The 26,137-nt window shown below is 32.9% G+C and overlaps 1 protein-coding gene across 4 annotated transcripts in view; it reads left to right on the top strand.

The window, feature by feature from the left end:
* The window catches only part of KCNT2 (potassium sodium-activated channel subfamily T member 2), a 371,985-nt gene that overhangs the window by 345,538 nt on the left and 310 nt on the right, over positions 1-26,137 (top strand). For all 4 annotated transcript variants that reach the window (XM_025892310.2, XM_025892309.2, XM_025892308.2 and 1 more), the window contains 2 exons: positions 1,939-2,239; positions 18,035-18,119. In XM_025892310.2, the coding sequence (XP_025748095.1) occupies positions 1,939-2,239; positions 18,035-18,119 (386 nt within the window). The remainder of the gene's footprint in view (positions 1-1,938; positions 2,240-18,034; positions 18,120-26,137) is intronic.

Genomic DNA, 26,137 nt, shown 5'->3' with positions numbered 1-26,137 from the left:
ACAGATAGTGTTTCATCCTCTACTTGAATTATGGGACTTGCAAGGCTACTATTTCCACGTATTTGTGGGAAATCAAACTATTACTCACTGGGACTTATGACTAGAAAGATCACTTCAAATAAATGTAAGATTGTGATTAACAAAACTCTGCAAGACAAATGTCTAAATATGAATGTTTCCACTTTTGCTACAGAGTACATATAAACTGAAACTACTGAACAAGGATTGATATTCTTTACTGCTGGTAGATATTACTCACGGCTTATGTATTTTACTCCCACAGAAGAGGGTTTTCAGTATATTATCAAGTAGGTGAGACTAGAGGAAGTTAAGACTTATAAAGTTATCCATTATTGCAAAACCATGCAACTGTTTCATTTTCATACTTACAACTTAAATTCTATATCTCAAATAAGTTTTCTAAAAATATTTTAATAAAATGTTCTCTTATGGAGACTTGAAAGTTAAAACAAACTATTTCTAATATCACTCACTGTTTTGAAACAGAAATATGAATGAATATGTACATTTTTCATTGAATTTAAGTGTGAGATAGTTTCATAGCTTGCCACTAGGAATTGTATGCAAGTCATTGACTGAGACTCCATAATTTATATACACTTTTAAAGGATTTTATTGGATCTACCTCTTGACCTTTCTTAAATTGGTAATTTAAACTCTATTACTTTAAAAGCCAGCAAAACATGCCTGCTAGAGCTGAAGTTCAAACTTCAGTCAATAGAAGGGAAACACAGTTAGCAGATTCATGAATGTTGCTGTTATGCACAGTATAATTCAGGAAACTGTTCATTTGCATTACATGCTTTTAGTAAGTAAAACTTCCTGCTTTGATCTGTGTTGCATTTCATTTAACTTCCTGGTATCAAAAGCAACAGTTTGAAACAGGAAGCTCTTATTTATTAAGGGCCTACAGTCAAAAGAAAGCTTCTTACTTTAAAGTCAGATTTAGTAGTAAAAAAGTAAATCAAAATAGACTCTTAGAGTTTGTTCATTGTTTTTCCTTCCTCTGGAGAATAGCCTGATTTAAGTTTTATTTGTGATTCTAGAATACATTTGTGAAATATTAATATTTATAACATTTTTCACTTAGAATACTGAGAACAGTTCCTGAAATATGTTTTAATATATTAATCAAGAAAGGTTTCTGTGGTAAATAATTAATGTATGAATTAAATAAAAAGTGCCTTTTTTTAAAGATTTTATTTATTCATTTGAGACACAGAGATACAGAGAGAGAAAGCATGAGCAGGGAGAGAGGCAGACTCCTTGCTGAGCCAGGAGCCCGATGTGGGGCTCGATCCCATGACCCTGGGATCATGACCTGAGCCAAAGGCAGATGCTTAATCATCTGAGCCATCCAGGAGCCCCTAAAAAGTGTTTTCTTCTGGGTTAGATGAGTGAATTGAAAAAAAATTCACATTTTACAAAGTTCATTCCAATGCCATCTTTAGAAAGAGCAATAATTTAAAAATCTTTTAAAATATTATTAATTCCAAAAGTAAAACAATTTTCAGAACCTTTATTTAAATTTCATATAAAATACCTGCTGTAGATTTAGAAAAGTCCATTATAGTGACTTTATTTGCAAATTTATATTATTATTTTTTGTTTGTGTTCTAAACTCTATGCGAGCTAGTCATTTGATAACAAATGCATGAAAAATGAAATCCTTTCATAAAAACTTATATTGTAGATGCAAAGCTATTTATTCTGCTTCATATATAAGTTCAAAACAATGTATTTTCAAATAATATTTTCAGTAACAACAAAGTAAATCAATGATTATGATTTGTTCTTTCTGTGAAAACTCTCATGAGCTACATAATGATACCAAGTTATTAGCAGAAATTATTAGCTTATCTCCAGGTTTCAATAGTTCCTAAAATATCTAATTATCAATATCCATTTCCTTTAAAGTCTCAGATATCCATCAGCGTAGAAGAGTGGGAAGACACCAAAGACTCCAAAGAACAAAGTCATCACCGAAGCAACCACCGCAACTCAACATCCAGTGACCAGTCAGACCATCCCTTACTGCGGAGAAAGAGCATGCAGTGGGCCCGAAGACTGAGCAGAAAAGGTCCAAAACACTCTGGTAAAACAGCTGAGAAAATAACCCAGCAGCGACTGAACCTCTACAGGAGGTCAGAAAGACAAGAGCTTGCTGAACTTGTGAAAAATAGAATGAAACACTTGGGTCTTTCTACAGTGGGATATGGTATGCTCTTTAAAAATATTGTATGCTATGGACTTGTGATTCTTGCCATAGTATTTGTGTAGTTGGTTCAGATTTAGTAAGTTAAGAATCACATTTTTGTTTCACAGGCCAGTTTGAAGGAACTACTGACACATATATAATACAGAAAATTATAATGATGACAGTAAAAGTAAATGCTAAAAATATTAAGTATTTGCTTAGTTCTCTAGGCACTCTGCTGAACTTATTATATGGATTACCTTAATTTTAATTTTCTCCAAAACTTTTCCATTTTAGAGATAAAGAAACTTAGTCAATAACTTGCTAATTAGCTTTGTAATAGCATGGCTGAGATTTATATCCTGTTCTGTCATGCTCTCTCTCTCTCTCACACACACACACACACACACACACACACACACACACACACACACACTCACACTCACACACTCACATACTCTCACACACACCCAAACCACATCTTATTCTAGGAACTGGGATAATATGAATTTGAGGCATTGGCAAGTAACTAAATGTACCAGCCACAAATGAAGCAAATCCATAAAATTTGTTTAGTTTCTTGTGGTCCAGAAATAAAAGTCTACAAAAGCTTTAATTTTAAGCTCAAATAGTACTTGATTTCATATAGTGTAGATCTGCATCAATAATTAAGTTCCTGTGTTGATCTGTGATTGCCATATAGACCAAAAAGCACAGCTTAAATAAATAATGCAAAGATAATTTTAAAATATATTCTTTACTACTCTATGAATTTTATTTAAAAAAAATTTAGTCAACTTAGAGTAAAGCCAGATGATAAAGTGGTTTTTGTTTTATATATATAACTTGGGTAAACCAGAAGCTAAGATAATACAAATTTCATGCAGGTTAAGGATAAAATGGAATGCATTCTATATTTGTCCCATCTCATCTTTATTATTAAAGTCTCAACTTGAAACAGTGTATATAGGGAGATATTTTAATTATTGAATTAGGTAGAGTTTAAAAGAAGTTAACCTGCTAGAACTATGCTAGGTGCTTTATGTGTATTTTTTCATTACTCCTCATAACCCTGAGTGGATAGGTGTCCCACTGTACCCTAAGAAATTGAAGCTTAGAGCTTAAAGACCTTGCTCAAGGGCATACAGTTGAAATGTGTTGGAGTCAGGATTCCATATGTAATTGAAATAATTATTTAGTACTTACTTAAACATAGTATAGACTCATCTGTTACCAATAATTTTAATAATCACACAAGGTCTTACATTAAAGAGTAAATTCAAAGAAAAATTGATCTTCCTTTTAAAAACTATATTAATAGCTCTTTGCTAATTTGATGACAGTATGATTGTATTTTTTATAGAACTATAGTCCTATATTTATGTATACTTTTGTTAGTTATTATTCAGCTACTTTTTCTTTTTTTGGAAAGTTCTAGTAAATGATTGTTCATCCAAGTTCCAGCTGTGTTTCATGAACATTATAACTCAAGGCTGGTCCTGTAAGCAGTGTGGCAGATAACAGTTTGACTCTAAGAGACACAAAAATGCATGAACTGGCTGCATGGGAGAATCATCAGGGAACATATTATGTTTTTGCTAATGAAACTTCTATCAGGTACCTTGCATTTAGTTATTCTCTGTGTTTTTTTTTTTAATAAATCTGTTAATTTAATTCTCACACTAACTCTTACAGAAAAAAAGAATGGATATTGTCCACCTTCTTTTTTTCTCTCTCTTTTCATCTTTCTTTCTTCCTCTCTCTGTCCCATTCTAGTCATCTATTCATCCATAGGTCCATCAATCCATTCTAAGGCCATGTACTAGCCACCTTTAATAACATAAAGATTATGAAAACAGGACTGGGATTTAACACATCATGAGCTTCTGGACTTCTCCATGTGTTCCTAACTCAACAATAATCCATCCATGCAACAGATAATATTGGGCTACACTGGGAATAGAATAATGACCTATTCACATAGGATCTCTGCATTTATGGAACTTATATTCTAGTATCAGTCAGTAGGCTCATTGAATTATTTAACCTCTCCAAGCCTCTTTTTATCACTGTGAAATGGAATTAGTAATGTCTGTCTTATAAGTTTATTGTGAGGGACAAATGGGATAATGAATAACAATGTGCTGAGCCCAGAACTGGCATTCAGTTAATATCACAAATTTTTCATTTATCGATTTAAGTACTACTGTATGTACATCTGTGCTTTATACATAAAAGGAGTAGATTTTTCTTTGCCCACCTCAACCAAAACAAACAAAACAAAAACAAATTTTGTACCCTCAGGGACAATATTGCCTCCAATGAGGATGCGTGCCTTAAAACAATTATTTTGCATGTTTGTCTTCCTTCCTTGAGAGAAGGGAATATCTTACTCATCTTTTCAACTTTGGATTCCCAATATATTACACATTTCCTGACACATAGGAACCCAGTAACTGCACATTGAATGTGTGAACAAATGGAGTGCTTACAGGTGAGAAAACAGGGTCTCAAATATAAATGATTTCCTAGCCTACTAGACACTCAAGTCAGTATTTTAACTGACAACTTTTGACTCTATGTCTCCTTGTGTTTCCACTACACCACATGTTCTTTGTACATATCATCAATATTCTATAGTGATTTATAGTTGACAAATGTTTTTACATACATTAAAAAAAATGCATGATGATTGATTTAACCATAAGTCATAATCTGCTTTTTTCTGAGTTAGGTCTGGCATGCTCCAAAAGAATGAATAGATTACTTTTGACCTCTTGGATATGAGACATAAAGGAGAGGGAAAGGGAAGAGTCAAAAGATGACTTTTGAGGGTTTTCGTTTGAACAATTAAGTGTATGGTGGTGACATTCACTGAGCTTAGAGAAAGAAGACAAATATGTTGGGGTAAAGATAATAAATTTAGCTCAGTCCTAACTAGGCAATGTTGTAAAAGAAGGTGGATATCTGCTATCTGGTTCTCAAGAAAAAGAAATGAGATGTTATATAGACTTAAGACTCTAAATGCTGATAGAGCATATGGATTTTAATTAAAATCGTAGGAGTAGATGAAATAACCCCTGCTAAAGGAGGATAGGAGAACTTTGGAAAACATTTCAAGAATGTTAAGGGAAGAAGTATTTTTTAAAAACAAGAGACTGAAATGTCTAGAACTGAATTACCCAAAATATGATAGTATGCTATCAATTGGTTACATGTTTTATCATGACATTGATCGTTTATACTTTCAGAAGGCCATGTGGGGCCTGGGGTGGTCAGAGGCACTCCTCAGGCTGGTTACTTCCAGCCATAAGCAGTTTTGTCTGTTACCCCAATGTGAGTACAAATATCATTTCTTATGTGTTCTATGATGTGAAAAAAATGTTGGAAAGTATTGGACTGAGATATAGTGGGCAATGATTAATAATGTCAAAGAGTGTCGTTGAGTGATAGATCATTGATGGACCTTGGTAAAAGTAGTATTAGTTAATTGTTATGTGTACAAGCCAAATTTGAGTAGCTTGAGGAATGATATGAGGTAAGGATTTGAATACAGTGGATTTAAATATATTAGAAGGCCCAAGGTATTGGAAATTTTATGTTCTATCTCATTGCTCCACCATTTATTGCTTCTGTTTCCAAAATCATGTCACCGTACAAGATAGATGTGGGAACTCCAATTATTTTGTCCACATTCCATCAAGCAAGAAGGAGGGAGATTACCAGAGAAGGAAAGGTCTCTTCAATTAAAACATACTATCAAGTAATTGCACTCACCATTTCTGCTATGTCCCATTGGCAAGGAATATATCTTATTTTTGGTGGCCCAAATCTAACGTTAAAGAAGACAAGAAGAATGACTCTATTGAGAGACAACTACCTGTCTGCCACAGCAGATATTTTTTAAGAAGTTTCATTGTGAAAGAGAGGTGAGGATATGGAGCTAACTGGATGGGAGAGTGGAAAGGGAAGAGAGACTGTTTGTTTTGAAGAACAGAGAGATACGAGCATGTTTATTAAGATTGAGCCATTAATGAAGAAGTTGAAAATACAGGAAAAAGATCATAGTTGGAACCTTTTGCTTAGATAATTGGAAATGAGGAAAAATACATGTTTTAAATACAGTAAACTTGTAGGTATTTTGACAGGAAGGTAAGTAATATTTCATGTGATATTACATAACATATGTGATATGGCCAATATTATTTTCTAAATCTAAAAATTCAATTCTGGAACATATCTGGCCCCAAGGATTTGAGAGATGGAATTTGAGGACCTCTATATTTTGGTAAAATAGCTAAAGTGAAAATCTACAAATTCTGCTTGCTTTCCATTGAATTTTTTGGGGAAATTTCTTCACTATAATTTTTTAAAACTTCTCCTCAAAGTTCATGGCATTGTCTACAAACTGGCCATGTGTTTTTGAGGCATGTCACTATCGCCCTGAAATTCATGTTCTTTAACCATCAAATGAAGATAATAAAGCCTTCCTAAAGGGGTATGGTGTAAAATAAAATGTATGTGAAAAAATGATTTTTAATCTGTAAGCTATACTGCAAATGTGAATAATTATACTTTATGTTCGTAACTGGCATTATTCTTCAACAATCTATTTAGAATAGTTCTCACATTCACAAAACAAAATTATTCTAACTATTGACAGATTCTTAATGATTAGCTCACAGAATGATGAACACTAGTAAGTATAAATTGGCAAGTAAGTCTTCCTAGTGTGACTGTTCCTACAGGTGTTAGCCAGTTTTGACATGGATTGTTGTAAGTTTCACACTGTTGCTAAAAGATGAAATGCCAAGGTAGAAAAAAAACAAATCCTTTTAAGTGACAAAGAGATAACTACTAGTTATCCACTGGCTTTCATTACATCTATCAGAAGGTCTTAGTTTCTTTCTAAAGTAACTTTATAATTGCCTGAAATAATGGACAAATTAAACAAGTACTGTTTTTTTTTTTTTTAAGACAATAAGGAGACTTAATTCTTCCATTCTCTTTCTTATGGGAAAGAAATAAGCAAAATTAACAAAAAGGACTGTTATTTCAACCCAAAGTTATGATAGATAAGGTAGTAGTAGTAACAATAGTAATAGTAGTAGTAGTAATAATAACAATGATCAACTTCTCATATTCTTTTGTAAATCAATTATCATTTTTATGTAAGTTTTAAAAAAATTTTCCCAAAATCTTAGTCAATAAGTCAGGTACCTTTCCTAGTACAAAATTATTTACAAATTTTCCTAAAGCAAATTACCAAAGAGGGGAAAAGTACAATAGCTAGATATTTCTTCAAGATTGGTGGGGGGTGGGAGGGATGGGGTGGCTGGGTGATAGACATTGGGGAGGGTATGTGCTATGGTGAGCACTGTGAATTGTGCAAGACTGTTGAATCACAGATCTGTACCTCTGAAACAAATAATACACTATATGTTAAAAAAAAAAAAAGAAGAAGAAGATAGCAGGAGGGGAAGAATGAAGGGGAGTAAATCGGAGGGGGAGAAGAACCATGAGAGATGATGGACTCTGAAAAACAAACTGAGGGTTCTAGAGGGGAGGGGGGTGGGAGAATGGGTTAGCCTGGTGATGGGTATTAAAGAGGGCACGTTCTGCATGGAGCACTGGGTGTTATAAGCAAACAATGAATCATGGAACACTACATCAAAAACTAATGATGTAATGTATGGTGATTAATATAACATAATAATAAAAAAAGAAAAAAAAGAATGTTTTGCAGATTTTAGTACTTAGGAGGAATAATATAAGTATCTGAGGTCACTGTAACAAATTCATCAACAATTTAGCATTTCAAAATTAATTGATATTAAATTTTTATTATTTTTGAAATGTATTGTTTACCTTTTTCCTATAAAAATGAGTATAAGAATATTGATATGCAAAATCAATATACTCCCAGGATAGATTCCCAGAATATGGATGATTTTATGTTACTCTGTATTTCCAGAACTGATTCTCATGAGGAGGCAGTCAGAAACAGAAGGATACATAGATGAGCTTGTTTTATGTTAATCTCATTCTGTATATAGAATATTAATAGAAAAAAACAAACTCAATGGTTTTCTCAATAAATAAAGTAATGAAGCTTTCAAAAGGGGTAATTGTTGAGCTGATAATGATTTCTGGTAAATGGAAATATTTGGGCAATGAATTTTTCATATATCCCTAAATTAAAACTATATAGTTTTGTTTCATGGATTTGTAACATGTCCTTCCCAGAACATTAATTTTTCAATATCAATATCTTTATATAATTTAACACTGCAGTCAACTGCACTTAAACATACATATATTTTATCATTATGACTAGAAGTTCAAATGTGTTTTAGCATGTGTGTAAGAAAAATGTGGCCAATTTGAATAAAATGAAATATTTTTTACCATTGAGAAAAAAAGTTTATTGGTTGAATGAACTTTTACTCAATATTTTTGAGAGGGCAGAGAATGGCTTCCTAATTGCATTAAAATAACAAAAAGAAACTTCCAGTTATGATGACCATTTATGTTCTCAATTTAAATAACTAGAAAAAATATAGATCAATAGTGTGCAGACTCTGGACAAAAGAAAGCATATAACTTTGTTACTTGAGGAAAGAGAATCAAATGAATTAAGACTTATACAGGCTAGAAGTCAAGGAGATGGACCCAAAATAAAATATATATACATATATATGAGTTTTTCCAGTAGAAAAATCAATCAACAGAAACAGATCCAGAAAACTGTGAATATTAAAGTAGTTATTACAGTATGATTTATATGTTCAAGATGTAGAGGAACACAGAAGCATGATAAGGAGAGAATCTAAAAATATAAAAGAGACCATACTGAACCTCCTAAAGGTCAGAATTTATAAAAGAGACCATGCTGAACCTCCTAGAGGTCAGAATTTATGATGCAATATTAAAAATGAAATGTGCTGGATGACATTAACATCAGGATAACTATTGCAGAAGAAAATATCAATGAACAATAAACTATCCAAAATGCAGAATAGAGAGAGGGGAAAAAAAATAAAAACTTTGAAAAAATAAGGAGTGTTACTTACTGGTGGGACAGTATCAAGTAGTCATGCAATTGGTGTCCCAGAAGGAAAGAAGAGAATAGATATTTGAAGAAATAATGACCAAAATTTTTCCAAATTTGATGGGAACTCTATTCAAGATCTTAGAAGCTCAATGAAGCTCAAACCATATAACAAATGAAATAATGCCAAGACACAGTCTACAAAATTGCTGAAAAACTTCAAAAGGAGCCAGAGAAAAAAAGACACTTTATGAATGAAAAACAAATACACTTGACTCTTGAGCAACACAGATTTGAACTATGCAGGTCCACTTATACATGGATTATTTTCAATAAATATACATACAATACTCTAAATGTATTTTCTCATCTTTATGATTTTCTTTAAAACATTTTTTCTCTAGCTTACTTTATTCTAAGAGCACAGTATATAATACATATAACATACAAATATATGTTAAGTGACTATTTATTGGTAAGGCTTTTAGTCAGTAGTAGACTATCAGTAGTTAAGTTTGGGGGAGTCATACGTTACAAGCAGATTTTCTACTACACAGGGGGCTGGCAACCCTAATTCTTGCCTTGTTCAATGGTCAGCTGTACAAGGATGACAGTAGACTTCTTGACAGAAACTTTGAAAACCAAAACACGATAGAGGAATACCTTCGGAGTACTGAAAAAAAATAGTATGCCTAAACCTTATACACAATAAAAATATATTTCTAAAATAAAAGCAAATAAAGACTGTTTTAGACAAACAAAAGCAGAGAGAATTTGTCAACAACAGATCTGCACTATGAGAAATGTTAAAGGAAGTTCTTAAGACAGAAGGAAATTGATGCCAGGTGGAAATTTAGATCTAAAAAGAAATGGTAGGGGAGCCTGGCTGGTTCAATGAAAAGAGCATGTGACTCTTGATCTTGGGGTTGTGGGTTCCGGCCCCATGTTGGGTGTAGAGATTACAAAAAAAAAAAAAAAAAAGATAAAAAGAAATGTAAATATTGAGAAAATATAAAATATATGTTTTTATTTTATGCATTTTGTTTAAAGACAATTTACTGTTTATAACAAACATTTTAAGATTTACAGAACATATAGAAGCAAAAATGTATGACAATAATAACTCAAATAATAGGAAAGTAGAAATGGAAATATAATTTAGTAAGCTTGTTATACTACACATGAAGTGGCATGTTATTTAAGCATAGCCACTGAGAAGTTAAGGCTGTATATTGTAAACCCTGGAGCAAGGGCAACAAGTATAGCACATCTGATTTTGTTTAAAAAAAAAAAAAAGCAACCATCCTTGCTTGTTTATGTATTATCTATGGCTACTTTCCCTTTATAGTATAAACAATTTACTAAATACAACAGAGATCATATGGCCCAAAAGCCTGAAGTATTTACTACCTGGCCTTTCACAGGAAAACATTTGCCAAATGATGACCAAGAGAAACTACAAAATAACTAAATTAAAGAGATACAACAATGCCCAATAGTGCAAATACATTAGAATGATTATAAGAAGAAATTTTTAAAATCTCAATTAATCCAAGCAAGGTAGAGAGGAGAGAGGAACAAAAAACCATATGGGACAAATAAAACACAACTAGCAAGAAGGTAGATTTAAACCCAATCATATTAATATTTATATTAAATACAAATGGACTAAACATTTCAATTAAAAGACAGAAGTCATCATGTTAGACTAAAGAGGCAAGATTCAACTCTGTATTGTGTATGAACCCACCAGAAATTTAAAGAAACAAACAAGTTAAGAGTAAAAGCATAAAAATATATATTTCATGCAATCATAAATTCAAAGAAAACTGAGTGGCTATATAAATATTAAAGTAGATCCATGCTGTAACATGGATGCTTGATAAACATTATGTGAAGAAGAAAAAAGCCACACAGAAACACACTGCATACTTCTAGAAAAGTCATTGTTCCTAGAAATCACTGATTGCTAAGGGTGGGAGTGAGAGGAACAATTGACAATAAAAGGGCAGGAGGGACCTTTTTGGCATTATGAAAATGTTCTCTATCATAATTGTTATAAATTGCATTACTGTATGCATTTATCTAGACTCTGTGCACTTGGAATTAGTGAATTTCTTTTTTTTTTTAACCAGCAAGTCTATGAAATAAACAGAACAGTGATGATTATCCTAAGATAATTTAAATGTTATGCTTAAAATCATACAGGAAGTTTACAGTTAACTTATAAGTAAACCTATAACTAGAGATGCCTGACTCCTCTTGTGAAGATTGTATCTACATAGTATACTGCCTTTCAAGAAAATTGCTTAAAAGGTGTATGAAGACAAGGACTTTGTTTACCTTTTCATTGCTGTGTCCCCAGATTTAGAATTGTGACTCTAATCATGTACAGTTAACATTATTAACTGACTAAACTGAAGAACAAAATAATACATGTGTGACAAATTATGATTATTAACTGTCATAAAAGTGCGTCCTATAAATCATATGGAAATACTAGAGGAGAGCTATAAAATTGGAAAACATGTTATTTTTAAATTGTTCAGGTAATATATTCAATATATTTTTCTTCAATCTCAGATATTATTTCAGGTGAAGTATCTTTAAATTTAAAGCAGTGTGTTCAGTTGTTAAAATGAAAAAATAAAACAAATAAATATGGTCTTTCTAAAATCTTTTAGACTTTCTGTAGTATATTTATTCTACTTTTTCAGATTATCAACTAGAATCATAGTTTTAAGTTTAGAAGTACTTCACCTGAAAACATATAGAACACATTTGAAAAATGTAATTAATGTTCTATTTAAAAATAGGTGTGCCTATAACACTTACTTTGCAAACAATCTGTATCATTTTGGCCCACAACACTTAATATAGAATATCTGTCATCATAATATTTTGAAAGAAAATAGCATTTATTGAGCAAGTCCCATTCACTGGGATACACAAAAACCTCTGAAAGTCAGTACTTGGTGGGGCAGGGAGGGGCACGCACAGCAGAGAAAGCATTTTAACGAAACAAAACTGGATTTTACACCATTGAAAAAATATTTTCTTAGACATTATTCACTTATTAATTTTGTTTTTGAATTCTCTATCATATTAAAAAATTGCAAGGGGGTTTTGGTCTTTTAATATTTATAAAAGGTAGTAGATTTTAAAAGGTTAGGAAATATTGAATACTGTATTTTAAAAGGAAAATTGGGCCTACAAGAACTAGTTTTGTGTATGAAGCTTGTAAGTGATGGAGTAGCTCTTGGCAGAGTTGAAACTGAACAATTTCTGAAGCTTGGCTTTATATCATGCTACTTGTTTCACTCATTTGAAACAATTCTAAATTGTTCTAATTCCAATCTTGATTTCTTACTGGTTTATATGAAGGGAGGTTAAGAGAGTCCTGATATTCATCTTGTGTATCACAAAATAGTTCTAAATTATTGGAAGGTTATGAAAATTATTTTAAATAGAGGACATTGAAAAGAATGACTCTTTTATCCTTATCTCTAACCACGTTTCCCCCCCTAAAATAGACTGGTAAGTTCAGTAAAATTGACAAAATAGTTGTATTCATAAGAGTAGCTTGGTACTAAACTGAAATACATGAGCAAATTAGGTCAACACTATAAAACTAGCCAGTTTTATAGCTGGATAACACATAACATGTTTAGAAGTTCAGAAGAGGGAAAAATGAAATCACTGCTGGGTTATGCTATTACTGATTATTTGGATTATTGGACTCTGTAGAAGAAGTAAGCACTGTGCAACTGGGAGTCTGTTCCTCAATAAGGTATTTCTTGTAGTGACTGAAGAAAAATATACCATCAGTCTAGTACAGCATCAATTTCTTCATCTTTATTTGCTTTTTGCATCAGCATCCATGTATGCTGTTGTATCGCCCTTCTAAAACAATCTGTCTCTCCTTTCCTCCCTCCCTTGTTCCTCCCTTCCTTCTTCCCTGTCTCTCTCCACCTCTACTCTCTCAGGTTCTCCAGCTATCTTTTCTTCCCTCCTTCCAAATATATTCCATTTCCATTGCTCCCAAGCCACCATCATCTTTCACCTGGGTTTCTATATTGTTTGTCTACTCTTCCTGAACCCAGATTTGAGCCCCTAAAGTCAATTTTCCACAGAGCAGCCAAGTAAGGTAATATATTCAATATGATCAAATTAGATCATACCACTTAGTCTCCCACCCTTGTAACCCTCCCATGACTTCCCATTGCTTTTAGAATAAAATTTGAGCTTCTGATCAAGGTCTATAAAGCCCTAAAGGATCTGCTCCTAGTTTGACTTTTCAACATTGTCCCCAATTAATCTCCTCCTTGCTCACTTTAGTCCATCCACAAGGGCCTGCTTTCTGCAGTTTTAACTCAACCATCTCAGCTTTCCCATTAATGTTCTTTGAACACTTTTCCTTTCCTGTCTTTGCATGCTAACACCTTCATATCGCAATACCTATATGGTTATTATTTACAAGTTATGGATTGATTTTGCCTACTACAATAATAATAGGAAACTCATATAGCACTTGATATAAATGAGGCACTGATTCTAAGAACTGTATATTTATATTGTTACTTTTAAATTATATTTATTATTCATTTATAATTTAATTTGAACAATAACCTATGAGATAGTACTATTGTTCCCCACCCCCCATTTTAGAGCACAAGAAATTAAAACTGAGCACAAGAGATTAACAGAAACTAAGTAATTTGCCTAAGGCCTCAACATGAGTAACTGGGAAAGCTGGATTTCAATGCAGGCACTCTGGTTTCAGAATCTCTGTTCTTAACCGAGCCTCTTATTGATACCTTTGTATTACTTAAAATGTCTCTTTAATTACATAACACACAATGGATATGTTTTTAGAAATATTTAGTGAAATCTACACCATCATATGGAAAATTTAAATTTCTTTCTGATCAAATTTATTCTCCTTATTTAAAAGTACTCTTAAGGGGAGCCTGAGTGGCTCAGTCATTAAGCATCTTCCTTCTGCTAAGGTCATGATCCCAGGGTCCTGGAATCAAGCCCCGCATCCATCATCCATCAGGCTCCCTGCTCAGCGGGAAGCCTGCTTCTCCTCTCACACTCCCCCTGCTTGTGTTCCCTCTCTCGCTGTCTCTCTCTCTGTCAAATAAATAAATAAAATCTTTAAAAAAATTAAAAATAAAAATAAAAAATAAAAGTACTCTTAAAATTCTTCAACAGGAAATATTTTGTAAGAAAAGTAGGCGTAGAAATCCATTTCCTTTCTAATGAGATTTATTGACATGCAACATTCTAAGCAGAATATTTGCTCTATGGAGATTTTGATTGAATGATTGCATATGCTAATTAATAAAGCAAAATAAGTTTCTTGGTAAATACTACTAGAAATTTTTTATTTTGATTCTATACAATTTCTTTTAAAGTTTTCAATATTCTGGTACATTTATTTTAATTTTTCACAAGAATAGCTTCATTTAAGATAATTATATTAATGATTAAATAATTTCAGCAAAACAATATAAATATATAATGATATAATGATTTTTATTTTGCCAGGGTCAGAGTTTAGTTGTCAGGAACACATTGAATATGCTCACAACAGATTTTCTTAGCACATATTTTCCTGATAGGAAATAGAATATTGGTCCTGGTTCATGAACCAAATATTCCAGGCAATTTTATTTTATTCACTAAATATGTTGTAGTTTTGGTAAAGAGCCTTATTTAATTCACTGGGACTTGTCACCACCAATGATGATGATGATGATGATGATTATGATTATGGCAGGAAATTTACCACAGTTTCCCTTCCAGAATTTAGAAATAACAAAAAAAAATAAATATAAGGAATGGCCAATAGAGATTAATACCAGACTTGGCGCTGATAAAACTAGATCATTGAATATGGTTTTGATATGTGACCACAATAGGTTTTTAAAACCTTGCTTTCTATTTCTTTTTTATATTTTATTTTATTTTAATTTAACTTATTTGGCAGAGAGAGGGAGAGAGCGAGAGAGGGAACACAAGCAGGGGGAGTGGGAGAGGGAGAAGCAGGCTCCCCAGGTAGCAAGGAGCCCGATGCAGGGTTAGGGTTAGGGGACCCTGGGACCATGACCTGAGCTGAAGCAGACGCTTAATGACTGAGCCACCCAGGTGCCCCTAAAGCCTTGCTTTCTAATTCTTAACCACAGAGTCACAAAGAGGAGAATGAACTGTAGGACTTCCCAACAAAGCAGCATGACAGAGAAAAAGTAGACTAGAATTAACTCTACAGCAAGGCAGACATGAAAGACCAAGAGAGAATAACTTTGAACTCAGCAATTTATTTTAATTTCTTTTTAACCTAGCACTGAAGAGAAGTCAGCGATGGGTGGGGGTAGGGGGGAAAAGCATGGGGAAAGAAACCAGGAGTGATGAGTTCTGATTGTGTAACCCATGTCTTGATATAAATCTTATGGGACCACTGAACTGAGCACATTAGCAAAACATTCCCTTCAATTTCTGGAGTGCATGGAAACATGAAAATCTTCAGAATGATAAATAAAACAGACTACTTGAGCAGGAAAAAATATCAACACAATAGTTATATCTACTGCTGTAAAGTTCTCAGTTATCTACACAGTTTTTACACTTGTAACAGGCAAACCAAGTCCCCGATATGTCTTGACTTCATGCCAGAAGACAAATGAGTACAACGTTATGTTAATAATCACGGAGAGAGGTTGGGTATTGATATTGACTGAAAAGTTATTTGTTAAAATTGTTTTCTCTAATGCCATTGTTTAATAATGTTCACTGTTTATACGAGAAATTTCAATAATGCTGCTGTTTATATAAGAAATTGAGTTATACATAGCCAAATGAGATGGAGATTTTCTAGTAGACCTGATACACTTTAGAGTATCCTGCTTAAGTCTCTAGAATGTACTATCGATCTGTTCCTTTGTACAGCACTTATGGAAATTCTCATAAGGGGAAAATTTCTCAAAAAGTATAGATAAATCAAAATTGCTTTTTATATAGAAAAAGGATCTTGTTCATCTCCTGCCAGCACAATATGTTTTGAGTTAGAATTTTACCTTGTTTGAAGTAAGCTCATCATTTTATATTCATTGGAATTCTGAGCTCCAACTGGTTGAGTTGGCCATTTACCTCTAGGTATAATGGACAGGTTTAAAATACAGGGTACAAGTAAAAATACAGGATTCTCAGTTAAATTTGAATATCAGATAAACAGCATATAAATGTTTTAGTGTAAGTATGTCACAAACAGTATTTGGGACATATTTATACCAAAAAATTGTTAGTTTTTATCTGAAATTCAGATTTCACCAGGCATTCCCTATTTGACCTGATAACCCTATCCCTCTGACAGGATACAATTCCTTGTGTTTACCCTAGAGATATGCAACCAAATATGTTCCTTTTTTTTAAATATAAATTTGATGATCTTAGGATTATAATAGTTTTACTTGCAAACTTATGGTAAGTTTGATTACACTGCAGTTTATCTTCCTTGTCAGATAAGGATTTTCATTTATAGACTTTAAAAATAGGACACATCTGCATGGCAACTTAAACTATCATAACTGAAAATATTATTAAATTTTACATATTCAAGTGATAAGCTTCTAGTTAGATGAACACAGTGGTAGACATTATTTAACAAAAATGGTACATATTTTCCAGGGCAGGAAATTATCAGAGTCAAGTATGTTGGCCTAAAAAAGACCTTTATTTTAACTTTATGCATTTGAGTATTGATGTTATCTCCATTGGTATGAAGTATATTCTTAGATTTTGGATCAAACTGCAAAATTTAGTACCTTGTTTTAGGAACCAAGCTTATCTTCAACTGAAGTGGCTAGAAGGATACTATGTATGGCTCTAGAGCAGGATTTTGAACAGTACTCTCAACAGCTTAAAAATGTCACCCTTGGGAGGATTGTGTTATTGAAGTATGTGTCCACATGGCTTTACATTTACATCATATCATAGCTTTGGCAGCTAAAAAGTTGAGATCTCAAAGCTGTTTTATTTTTCAGTGTCTTATATAATATCAAGTTAACTCTCCAAACTTGAAGACTGACAATGTTTTTGGAGTGAACTGAAAAAATTAAAAAGACAAAGCCTTTGATTTTAAAAATACATATTGTTTTAGAAGAACAACAAATAATTTAGTAGTACACCTCCCTTGAAACTTACAGTTAATTCTGCTCTACAGGATTCTTTGTATTTTGCGCAAACATTAGGATGGCTTATATCAGGTATATCCTATAACAATGTGAAACATTTAGAGCCTTCAAGCTTTTTAGATACATTTCTGTTGTGCTTTTTAAACAGAATGTCATCAGATGATTTTTCACAGAATTTCCCATATGAATATTAATATCTGGCCATCTATAACCACAATTATTTTTTATAATTGAGAAGGCATAATAAATTAATAAACATCTTGTCTGGATATTTCTTTAATAAAAATACTTTTTCAGTGTAATAGCTTAAAGGACAGAATATAACTTTAGTTCTGAACAGAATTAGATACTTTATTTTTATCATTTGTTGGGAAAAAAATGAGTACCTGTCAGATATTTCCAATGACAGTAATTTGAAAATAGTCAAAGTTATGTACACAATCATGCTGTGGGCAAAACTATAGCAAGTTCTCGTTGACAGCTGTATGGTTTGAAGATTAGATGCTCTACTGTAATTCCTGTAATTTTCTGTAAGTAGAATAACAAACTTGGCATTTATTTATCTTCTAGATGAAATGAATGATCATCAAAGTACCCTCTCCTACATCCTGATTAACCCATCTCCAGATACCAGACTAGAGCTGAACGATGTTGTGTAAGTTGATCTCCTATTTCACATAAGGCATTTATTTTTTGAAAACCAGTAATTTATTTATTTTTATATTTTTGTTTCCACCATTAAAGTCCCTTATTTCTTGTTTCATAAATGCTTAGAAACTCCAAGTCTAATTTTTATGTTCAATAAATAAATGCATTTTATGTATTTCTATGTGTAATACTGTAAAAAAAAGCATTGTAGAATTATAGAGGTATAAAAGAAGGAAATAGCAGCAGGAATTCTGTATTCTGTGAGCTCATAGATATTTGGAGAAACAAGAGAAAACATTCAGAATAATAAGAGAAGAGCTCAGAGGAAAACTTGAAATACTCCACTTTATCTAGTTCTAAATCTCTTAGAGTTCCCAAAAGCTCTAAGTAAAATAAGTGAAAACATTTACTAGGAAAATGTCTATGGTAGTAACTTGGTTAATCAAAAACTCTGTGCCATGCATGTACAATTGCATTAGTGTTTCCTTTAAACTGTGATATAGAGATAAGACATTTTTCCTGATTTCAAAGTCTCACACTCTAACAAAATACAATTTAAACATAAAAAATTTAATAGCAATATATAATATGACTTTTTTACTAATGAATTAAGCATCAACTGAGTGAAACAGTGCTTTTCTAATTTCAAAGAGGAAGACATTATTGTGAGTTACAGTGATTACAGAGGTTATAAGGATTTGAACTAGACTTTGAAAAGTAGATAAGATTTGTGTAGGTGGAGAGCACAGGACATTCCAGAACAGGGAAATGGCTAGAGAAAATGTACTGAGTGGGGATTGCATAATGTGCTTCATTTGGCAATACTACAGAGTCCGGTTTGACCAGAGTAAAAAAGCTTTGTATTACTAGCATCTCTGTTGTTCACTAAACATAATATTGGAAACGTATATTAAACCTGACTCTGGAAGGACTTTAGATAACAAAATAAGGAGTTTAAACTCAGTTTAAACCTTATAGGCAATGGGAAGTACTTAGATATATGAACAAGAAAGTAGCAAGATTTTAGAAAAGGCATTTTGACAGTTAATAGTGTAAGCCTAGGGGAGAAATATCTAATACGGACTTGCCCTTGAGGTCCATGGTCCTGAGGCTGAGCAGGATCAAGAGCTGCTGAGCTAAGGTAGCTAATTTCAGATTGCATTACTGACATAATACAAATACCAAAGATCCAAAAGTTTTGGTGGGTGTGAGGTCAACAGCATGTGTTTGTATCTATAATCAGGAATAAAGTCAGAGACTAAGAAGACTGAGAATATTCTGTGATGCAGAGTATAAGATGGATCCATGCAAGTGGTTTAGAACTAAAGCTAGTAATATGCCAAGAATTAGAAGGCTACTTTTATTTATTTTGTGGGAGGTTTTGCCTGGGATGGAAAGGATATATAATTTTTTAAAAGAGCATTGCAAGAAGCAGTAGAATTTATTGGCAGGATGGGTTAAAGTTGAAATAGGCATGAAAATAGGGAAACCAGTTAAATTGCTGTTAGGAAAGTATGAGGAAGATAAGAATATCTCATAGCATTAGGGAAATGAATTGTAAAGGGAGGCTTCTACATAGATACACGTAGGAAGGCAAAGAGTAAGACTTGTCATTGGTTTGGGAATTGGAAAAGAAGTCTAACATGGCTTTAAGATTTCAATACTATAGAGAACCAGAAATGGACCCACAACTCTATGGTCAGCTAATCTTTGACAAAGCAGGAAAGAATGTCCAATGGAAAAAAAGACAGTCTCTTCAACAAATGGTGTTGGGAAAACTGGACAGCAACATGCAGAAGAATGAAACCAGACCACTTTCTTACACCATACACAAAAAATAAATTCAAAATGGATGAAAGACCTAAATGTGAGACAGGAAACCATGAAAATCCTAGAGGAGAACACAGGCAGCAACCTCTTTGACCTCAGCCCATAGCAACTTCTTATTAGACATGTCACTGGAGTCAAGGGAAACAAAAGCAAAATGAACTATTTATTGGGACTTCATCAAGATAAAAAGCTTCTGCACAGCGAAGGAAACAATCAACAAAACTAAAAGGTGGCAATGGGAGAAGATATTTGCAAATGGCATATCTAAAAAGGGTTCCAAAATCTATAAAGAACTTACCAAACTCAATACCCAAAAAACAAATAATCCAGTTAAGAAATGGGCAGAAAACATGAAGTAATGCTTTTCCAAAAGAGACATCCAAATAGTTAACAGATACACGAAAAGATGCTCAAAATCACTCATCATCAGGGAAATACAAATCAAATACAAATCAAATACAAAAGATAAGATAATGAGATACCACCTCACACCTGTCAGAATGGCTAAAATTAACAACACAAGAAACAATAGGTGTGGGCAAGGATGTGGAGACAAGGAAATCTCTTGCACTATTGGTGGGAATGTAAACTGGTGCAGCCACTCTGGAGAACAGTATGGAGGTTCCTCAAAAAGTTGAAAGTAGAACTACCCTACGCTCCAGCAATTGCACTACTAGATATTTACCCAAGGGTAAAATATACAGATTCAAAGGGGTACATGCACCCCGATGTTTATAGCAGTATTGTCAACAATAACCAAACTATGGAGAGAGCCCAAATGTCCATCAACTGATGAACAGATAAAGAAGATGTGGTATATATATATATCTATATATCTATATATATATATATAATGGAATATATATATATATATATAATGGAATATTATTCGGCCATCAAAAGGAATGAAATCTTGCCATTTGCAACGATGTGGATGGAGACAGAGTGTATTATGCTAAGTGAAATAAGTCAGCCAGAGAAAGACAGATATCATATGGTCTCACTCATATGTGGAATTTAAGAAAGAAAACCGATGAACATATGGGAAGGGAAAAGAAAAAAAGGAGAGAGTGAAACAAGCCATTAGTGACTTTTAATGATAGACAACAAACAGGGTTGATGGAGGGAGGTGGGTGCGGGGTGGGCTAGATGGTGATGGGCATTAAAGAGGGCATTGTTGTGATGAGCACTGGGTGTTGTATGTAAGCAAAGAATCAGTGAATTCTACTCCAGAAACCAACATTACACTGTATAGTAACTAACAAAATTTTTAAAAAATTCAGTTCTATGTGATGGCCAAATAAATAAATAAATGTTGGTTCACTGAAGCAAGTCAGAATAAGGAGGCAGCTTTCTAGGAAGAAAAGGGGAATTTTTGGCTGTGGAAAAAAGAAATGATGAGTTTTCTATTATGAATAAATTTGATATGAACATACAAAAAAAAAAGATGATGAGCTAGAGTTTAGATATATGTCTAGAAAGCATACAGAAATACAGTACTGGACATTTGAAGAGAAGCTAGTTATGTAGAAAATATTAATTTTTCATCTTCCAGATGAACAAAACTAAAAAAAAAAAAAGAATGATTTTAGGGTAGAAAGATAAGTATGTTTCAAAAACGTCATAGGAAAAAACCTCAGCAGGAATAACTTTAACCCAAAATCAGTGTGAAAACAATTTATAATGCACCTCAAATACAACTAATTAGTATAATGCTTTATATTGACATCTGATGATTCTGGTTAGAATATTAGAGCTTTATGGAATGAGATTCATAATAATTTCACCTGCTTGAATTCTTGTGTGTGTGCGTGTGTGTGTGTGTGTGTGTGTGTGTGTGTGTTAATGGTACATAGTATTATTTTCTTTTTTTAATTTTATTTTATTACATTATGTTAATCACCATACATTACATCATTAGATTTTGATGTAGTGTTCCATGATTCATTGTTTGTGTATAACACCCAGTGCTCCATGCAATATGTGCACTCCTTAATACCAACCACCAGGCTAACTCATCTCCCCACCCCCTCCCCTCTAGAACTCTGTTTCTTAGAGTCCATAGTCTCTCATGGTTTGTCTGCCCCTACGATTTCCCCCCCTTCATTTTTCCCTTCCTACTATCTTCTTTTTTTTAATATATAATGTATTATTTGTTTCAGAGGTACAGGTCTGTGATTCATCAGTCTTACACAATTCACAGTGCTCACCATAGCACATACCCTCCCCAATGTCCATCACCCAGCCACCCCATCCCTCCCACCCTGCACCACTCCAGCAACCCTCAGTTTGTTTCCTGAGATTAAGAATTCCTCATATCAGTGAGATCATATTATGCAACCATCAAAAAAACACAAAAGCTTGCCATTTACGATGACGTGGATGGAACTAGAGGGTATTATGCTAAGCGAAACAAGTCAATCAGAGAAAGACAAGTATCATATGATCTCACCTGCTTGAATTCTTAAGGCAGCTGTCAAAAATTATGTCCAGTGGTGATGTTGAATTTGTGGAGGACTTTAATATACATGAAAATATCTTATTTATGATGCATTGGCATTTAACTGCCCATGCTGGAGACTTCACTTTGTATATTACTATAATAAAACAAAACTGCTCTGTTTTTCCTGCGTCCATATTTATACATGTCTTCCTTCCTTTAAACCTACAAAATTGGGCAATTTTTATTAATTTTCCATCCTCTCTATAATCCCAACCTTCTTATGCCTCCTTTTCAAAGTAGTAATAATTATGTTGACTATGTAATTTTTTAAAAAGATTTATTTATTTATTTTAGAGAGAGAGAGTGTCTGGAAGGAGGGGCAGAGGGAGAGAATCTCCAGCAGACTCCCTGCTGATCATGGAGCCTGACACGGGGCTTGATCCCATGACCCATGAGATCATGACCTGAGCCAAAACCAAGAGTTGGACACCCACCAGTTGAGCCACCCAGGCACCCCAATTCATAGTCTTTAGTGGGGAGTTATGCTTACCTTTTTCATATTTCATAATAAATTATAAACTTTTGAACCTAATATAATTATTTCCCATGATTATTTTTGATGGAATGGAAAGATATTAACCTTTTGAATCTATAAACATGTCCTTTCATTGAATAGATGTTTATAATTTGAAATAATTCCCTCCAAATTTAAACTTACAAATAAAATATGTATGTTACAATATGTATTTTACAGGTAAAATAAACATGATATTTTCTGCCTTGTGGATACTCTTATTTTTTTATTTGTTTAAAGCTAAAACATCAGCTTGACTGCTATAAAAAAACTTTTTTTTTTTGCAATGGTCTGTATTTGTGGCCATTGAAATAATTAAGTTTTACTATAATTGGAGCAATGATAAATATCATGGAAAAAAAAGCCTACTGTGACAAGTAGTACGTAAATACATACTTAAGAAACTATTTTATTACACTCATAGGTTTAGTAGTGATAATAAAGAAAGCAACTTTTGCAGCTATATCAATGAATTTGGGGGTAATAGATTATATCATACCTTTTGGTTTTCTAAAAATTTTCTTTCAAAAGTTCATTTTAAATAAAGGGACAACTTTAATTCGATTCAAAGACTAATAAATAACTAGGTGATTGGTGTTAAACAGCTTAACATTCTTGAAATAAATGAAAATGAAAATACAAAGTATCAAATTTTGTGGGACGCAGCAAAAGCAGTTCTAAAGGTAATAGCAATAAATGCATATATTAAGAAATTAAAAAGATCTCAAACAACCTAACTTTACATCTAAAGGAACTAGAACAAGAACAAACAATGCCCAAAGTTAACAGAAGGAAAGAAATAATAAGTCAGAACAAGGGGTTCCTGAGTGGCACTGTCGGTTAAGCCACTGACTCTTGGTTTTGGCTCAGGTCATGATCTCAAGGTCGTGAGATCAAGCCCCATCTTGGGCTCCTCACTCAGTATGGAGTCTGCTTAAGACTCTTTCCCTCTCCCTCTGCCCCTCCCCCACCAATAACTAATCTTTAAGAAAAAACTGAGAATGAAAATAAATGAAATAGAGACTAGAAAAATAATAGAAAGGATCAATGAAATTAAAAGCTAGTTTTTTGAAAAGATAAAGCTGACAAATCTTTAAGTAAAAATAAATTTGCCACATGATCCAGCAATTCCACTTCTGGGTATATTATCCAAAGAAAATGAAAACAGGGTTTTGTTGAGACATACGCACACTCATGTATATTGCAGCATTATTCACAATAATCGATACAGAAACAACTCAAATGCCCATCAATGGATGAATAAATAAGAAAGATTTGGTATTATACATAGTGGATATTATTCAGCCATGAGTAAGGAAGATATCCTGCCATTTGCAACAACATAGATGGACTTTGAACACATTATGGGAAGTGAGGTGTCAGAGAAAGACAAGTACTACTGATACCACTTATATATGGAATCCAAAAAAAAGTCAAACCCCCCAAAAAAATAGGTGGTTACCAGGGGATTGGGAGGTGGGGGATTAAGATTGATGGTGTTTAAGGGTCCAAGCTTATAACAAGAATATAAAGATAGAGATCTAATGCATAGTATAATGAATATAGTTAATAATAATGTACTATAATGATGTAATATGATGAATATTGTTTCAAGGGCAATCATATTAAAATATATAAATATATCAAAGTAACATGTTGTACATCTTTAATTTACAAATTGGAACATGTTCAGTTTATCAAATAAAAAGTGCTTAATGTTCACATTAGTTTTCTTCATCAATCTACAATGCTAGTGATATTTAAAGTAATTATAAAGCAGTGTGCATAGACAACAATATCCAGTTAAGGATTCAGGGACATTAATTCCACCTTTTATTTGATCAGAGAAAATAGACTGTAGTGCTTTAAATTGCCTTTTCTCATTTTCATTAAGGAACATATTTTATGAATAATTTTCTTTTAGTTTTTAAGAGGAAAAGTACAATCTTCATTAGCGTTCTCCCTTTAAATTAGGTTTTCTGCTCATTTTTTCTATCTCCCAAATTATTATAAAACTATGAATTCCTAGTTTCATTTGCATCTGAAACAAGGCTTTGTTCAAATGCTGCATTACATGCATTTACTTTCCTCCTCTCTCAGCAAACTGTCAGTGGCTTTCCACTGCCTTTGGAACAGAAATCGAAACTATTTTATCCTGAAACTTAAAGTCCTTCGTTAGCTGTTTTCTACTTTTCTTCCTGAATTTACGTTCCACTATTTCCTGGTTTAACCATTCTCCCGAAGTCAAACTCATTTTCTAAAGAGATCAGGAGCAAGCTTAGAGAAGCTCAACTCAACCTTCTCAGTAAAGTATTCCCTAATTCTCATTGTTGTTGTTGTTGTTTTTTGTCTTCCCATGATGTTTGGAATTTATTTTTCTTGTTTATATCTGCTTTTTAAATTAAACTCTACTAATCTTGTGCAAGACAGGGGTTAGGGTTTGTGACTTTTTGTATTCCCAGTTCTCAACACAGTATTCCAGAGGAACTCAGGAAGTGGAAGCTCATGTCATATAGAGTCTGAAGTAAAACATCTCTCTTAAAACAAATTCTAACATTATTGAAATGTATGAGTTTGGCGGATGAACATTTTCCCATTTACCAGTAGAACGAATTAAGAATTATTTTTTATTCTTTTTATTCTTTTGTATAATTTATTCTTTTGTATAATTGCTCACCGTAGCAGAACCTGAATTTTAGATTAATTTCTAGATAATTAAGATTATCTCTATGTATTATTGTTCAGAGCATGTATCAAAATGACTACTTTTTTAGAATCCTGAAATATTTAAATTAAAAAGAGTATAGAAATTATTTAGATCAGATTTATTTATGAATGTAAGAGCAGTTAAGTAATAGAAAGATCATGGCTGAGATTTAGGTCTCCTTGTTAGAAAAATAGCCAAAGAAAGGGATGATAAATCAACAGGATAGTAAAGTAAAACATAAAGTTTTGGTAAGATGAAGGAGGTGAAACAGACCATAACTAAAAAATAAGAATTCTTGATTCATCAGCATACATCATCATAATCTGTTTAGGTATAGAAACAAGACAAGTCCTGCCAAATTGTATAGGCCAAGTAAAAAGTGAATCCTCTACCGGTGCTATGCATAGACTCAGTTTAGATGACCTAAAAGCTAAATACATTTGAGCAGCGGTCTAAGGTGTAAGTGTGAAT

Source organism: Callorhinus ursinus, unplaced genomic scaffold (genome assembly GCF_003265705.2).
Source record: "Callorhinus ursinus isolate GAN/ISIS: 27379988/994484 unplaced genomic scaffold, GSC_fseal_2.0 scaffold54, whole genome shotgun sequence".
Lineage (NCBI taxonomy): Eukaryota > Metazoa > Chordata > Mammalia > Carnivora > Otariidae > Callorhinus > Callorhinus ursinus.
Note: the sequence above shows the minus strand (reverse complement) of the source record. Positions and strands in the feature narration are given on the sequence as shown.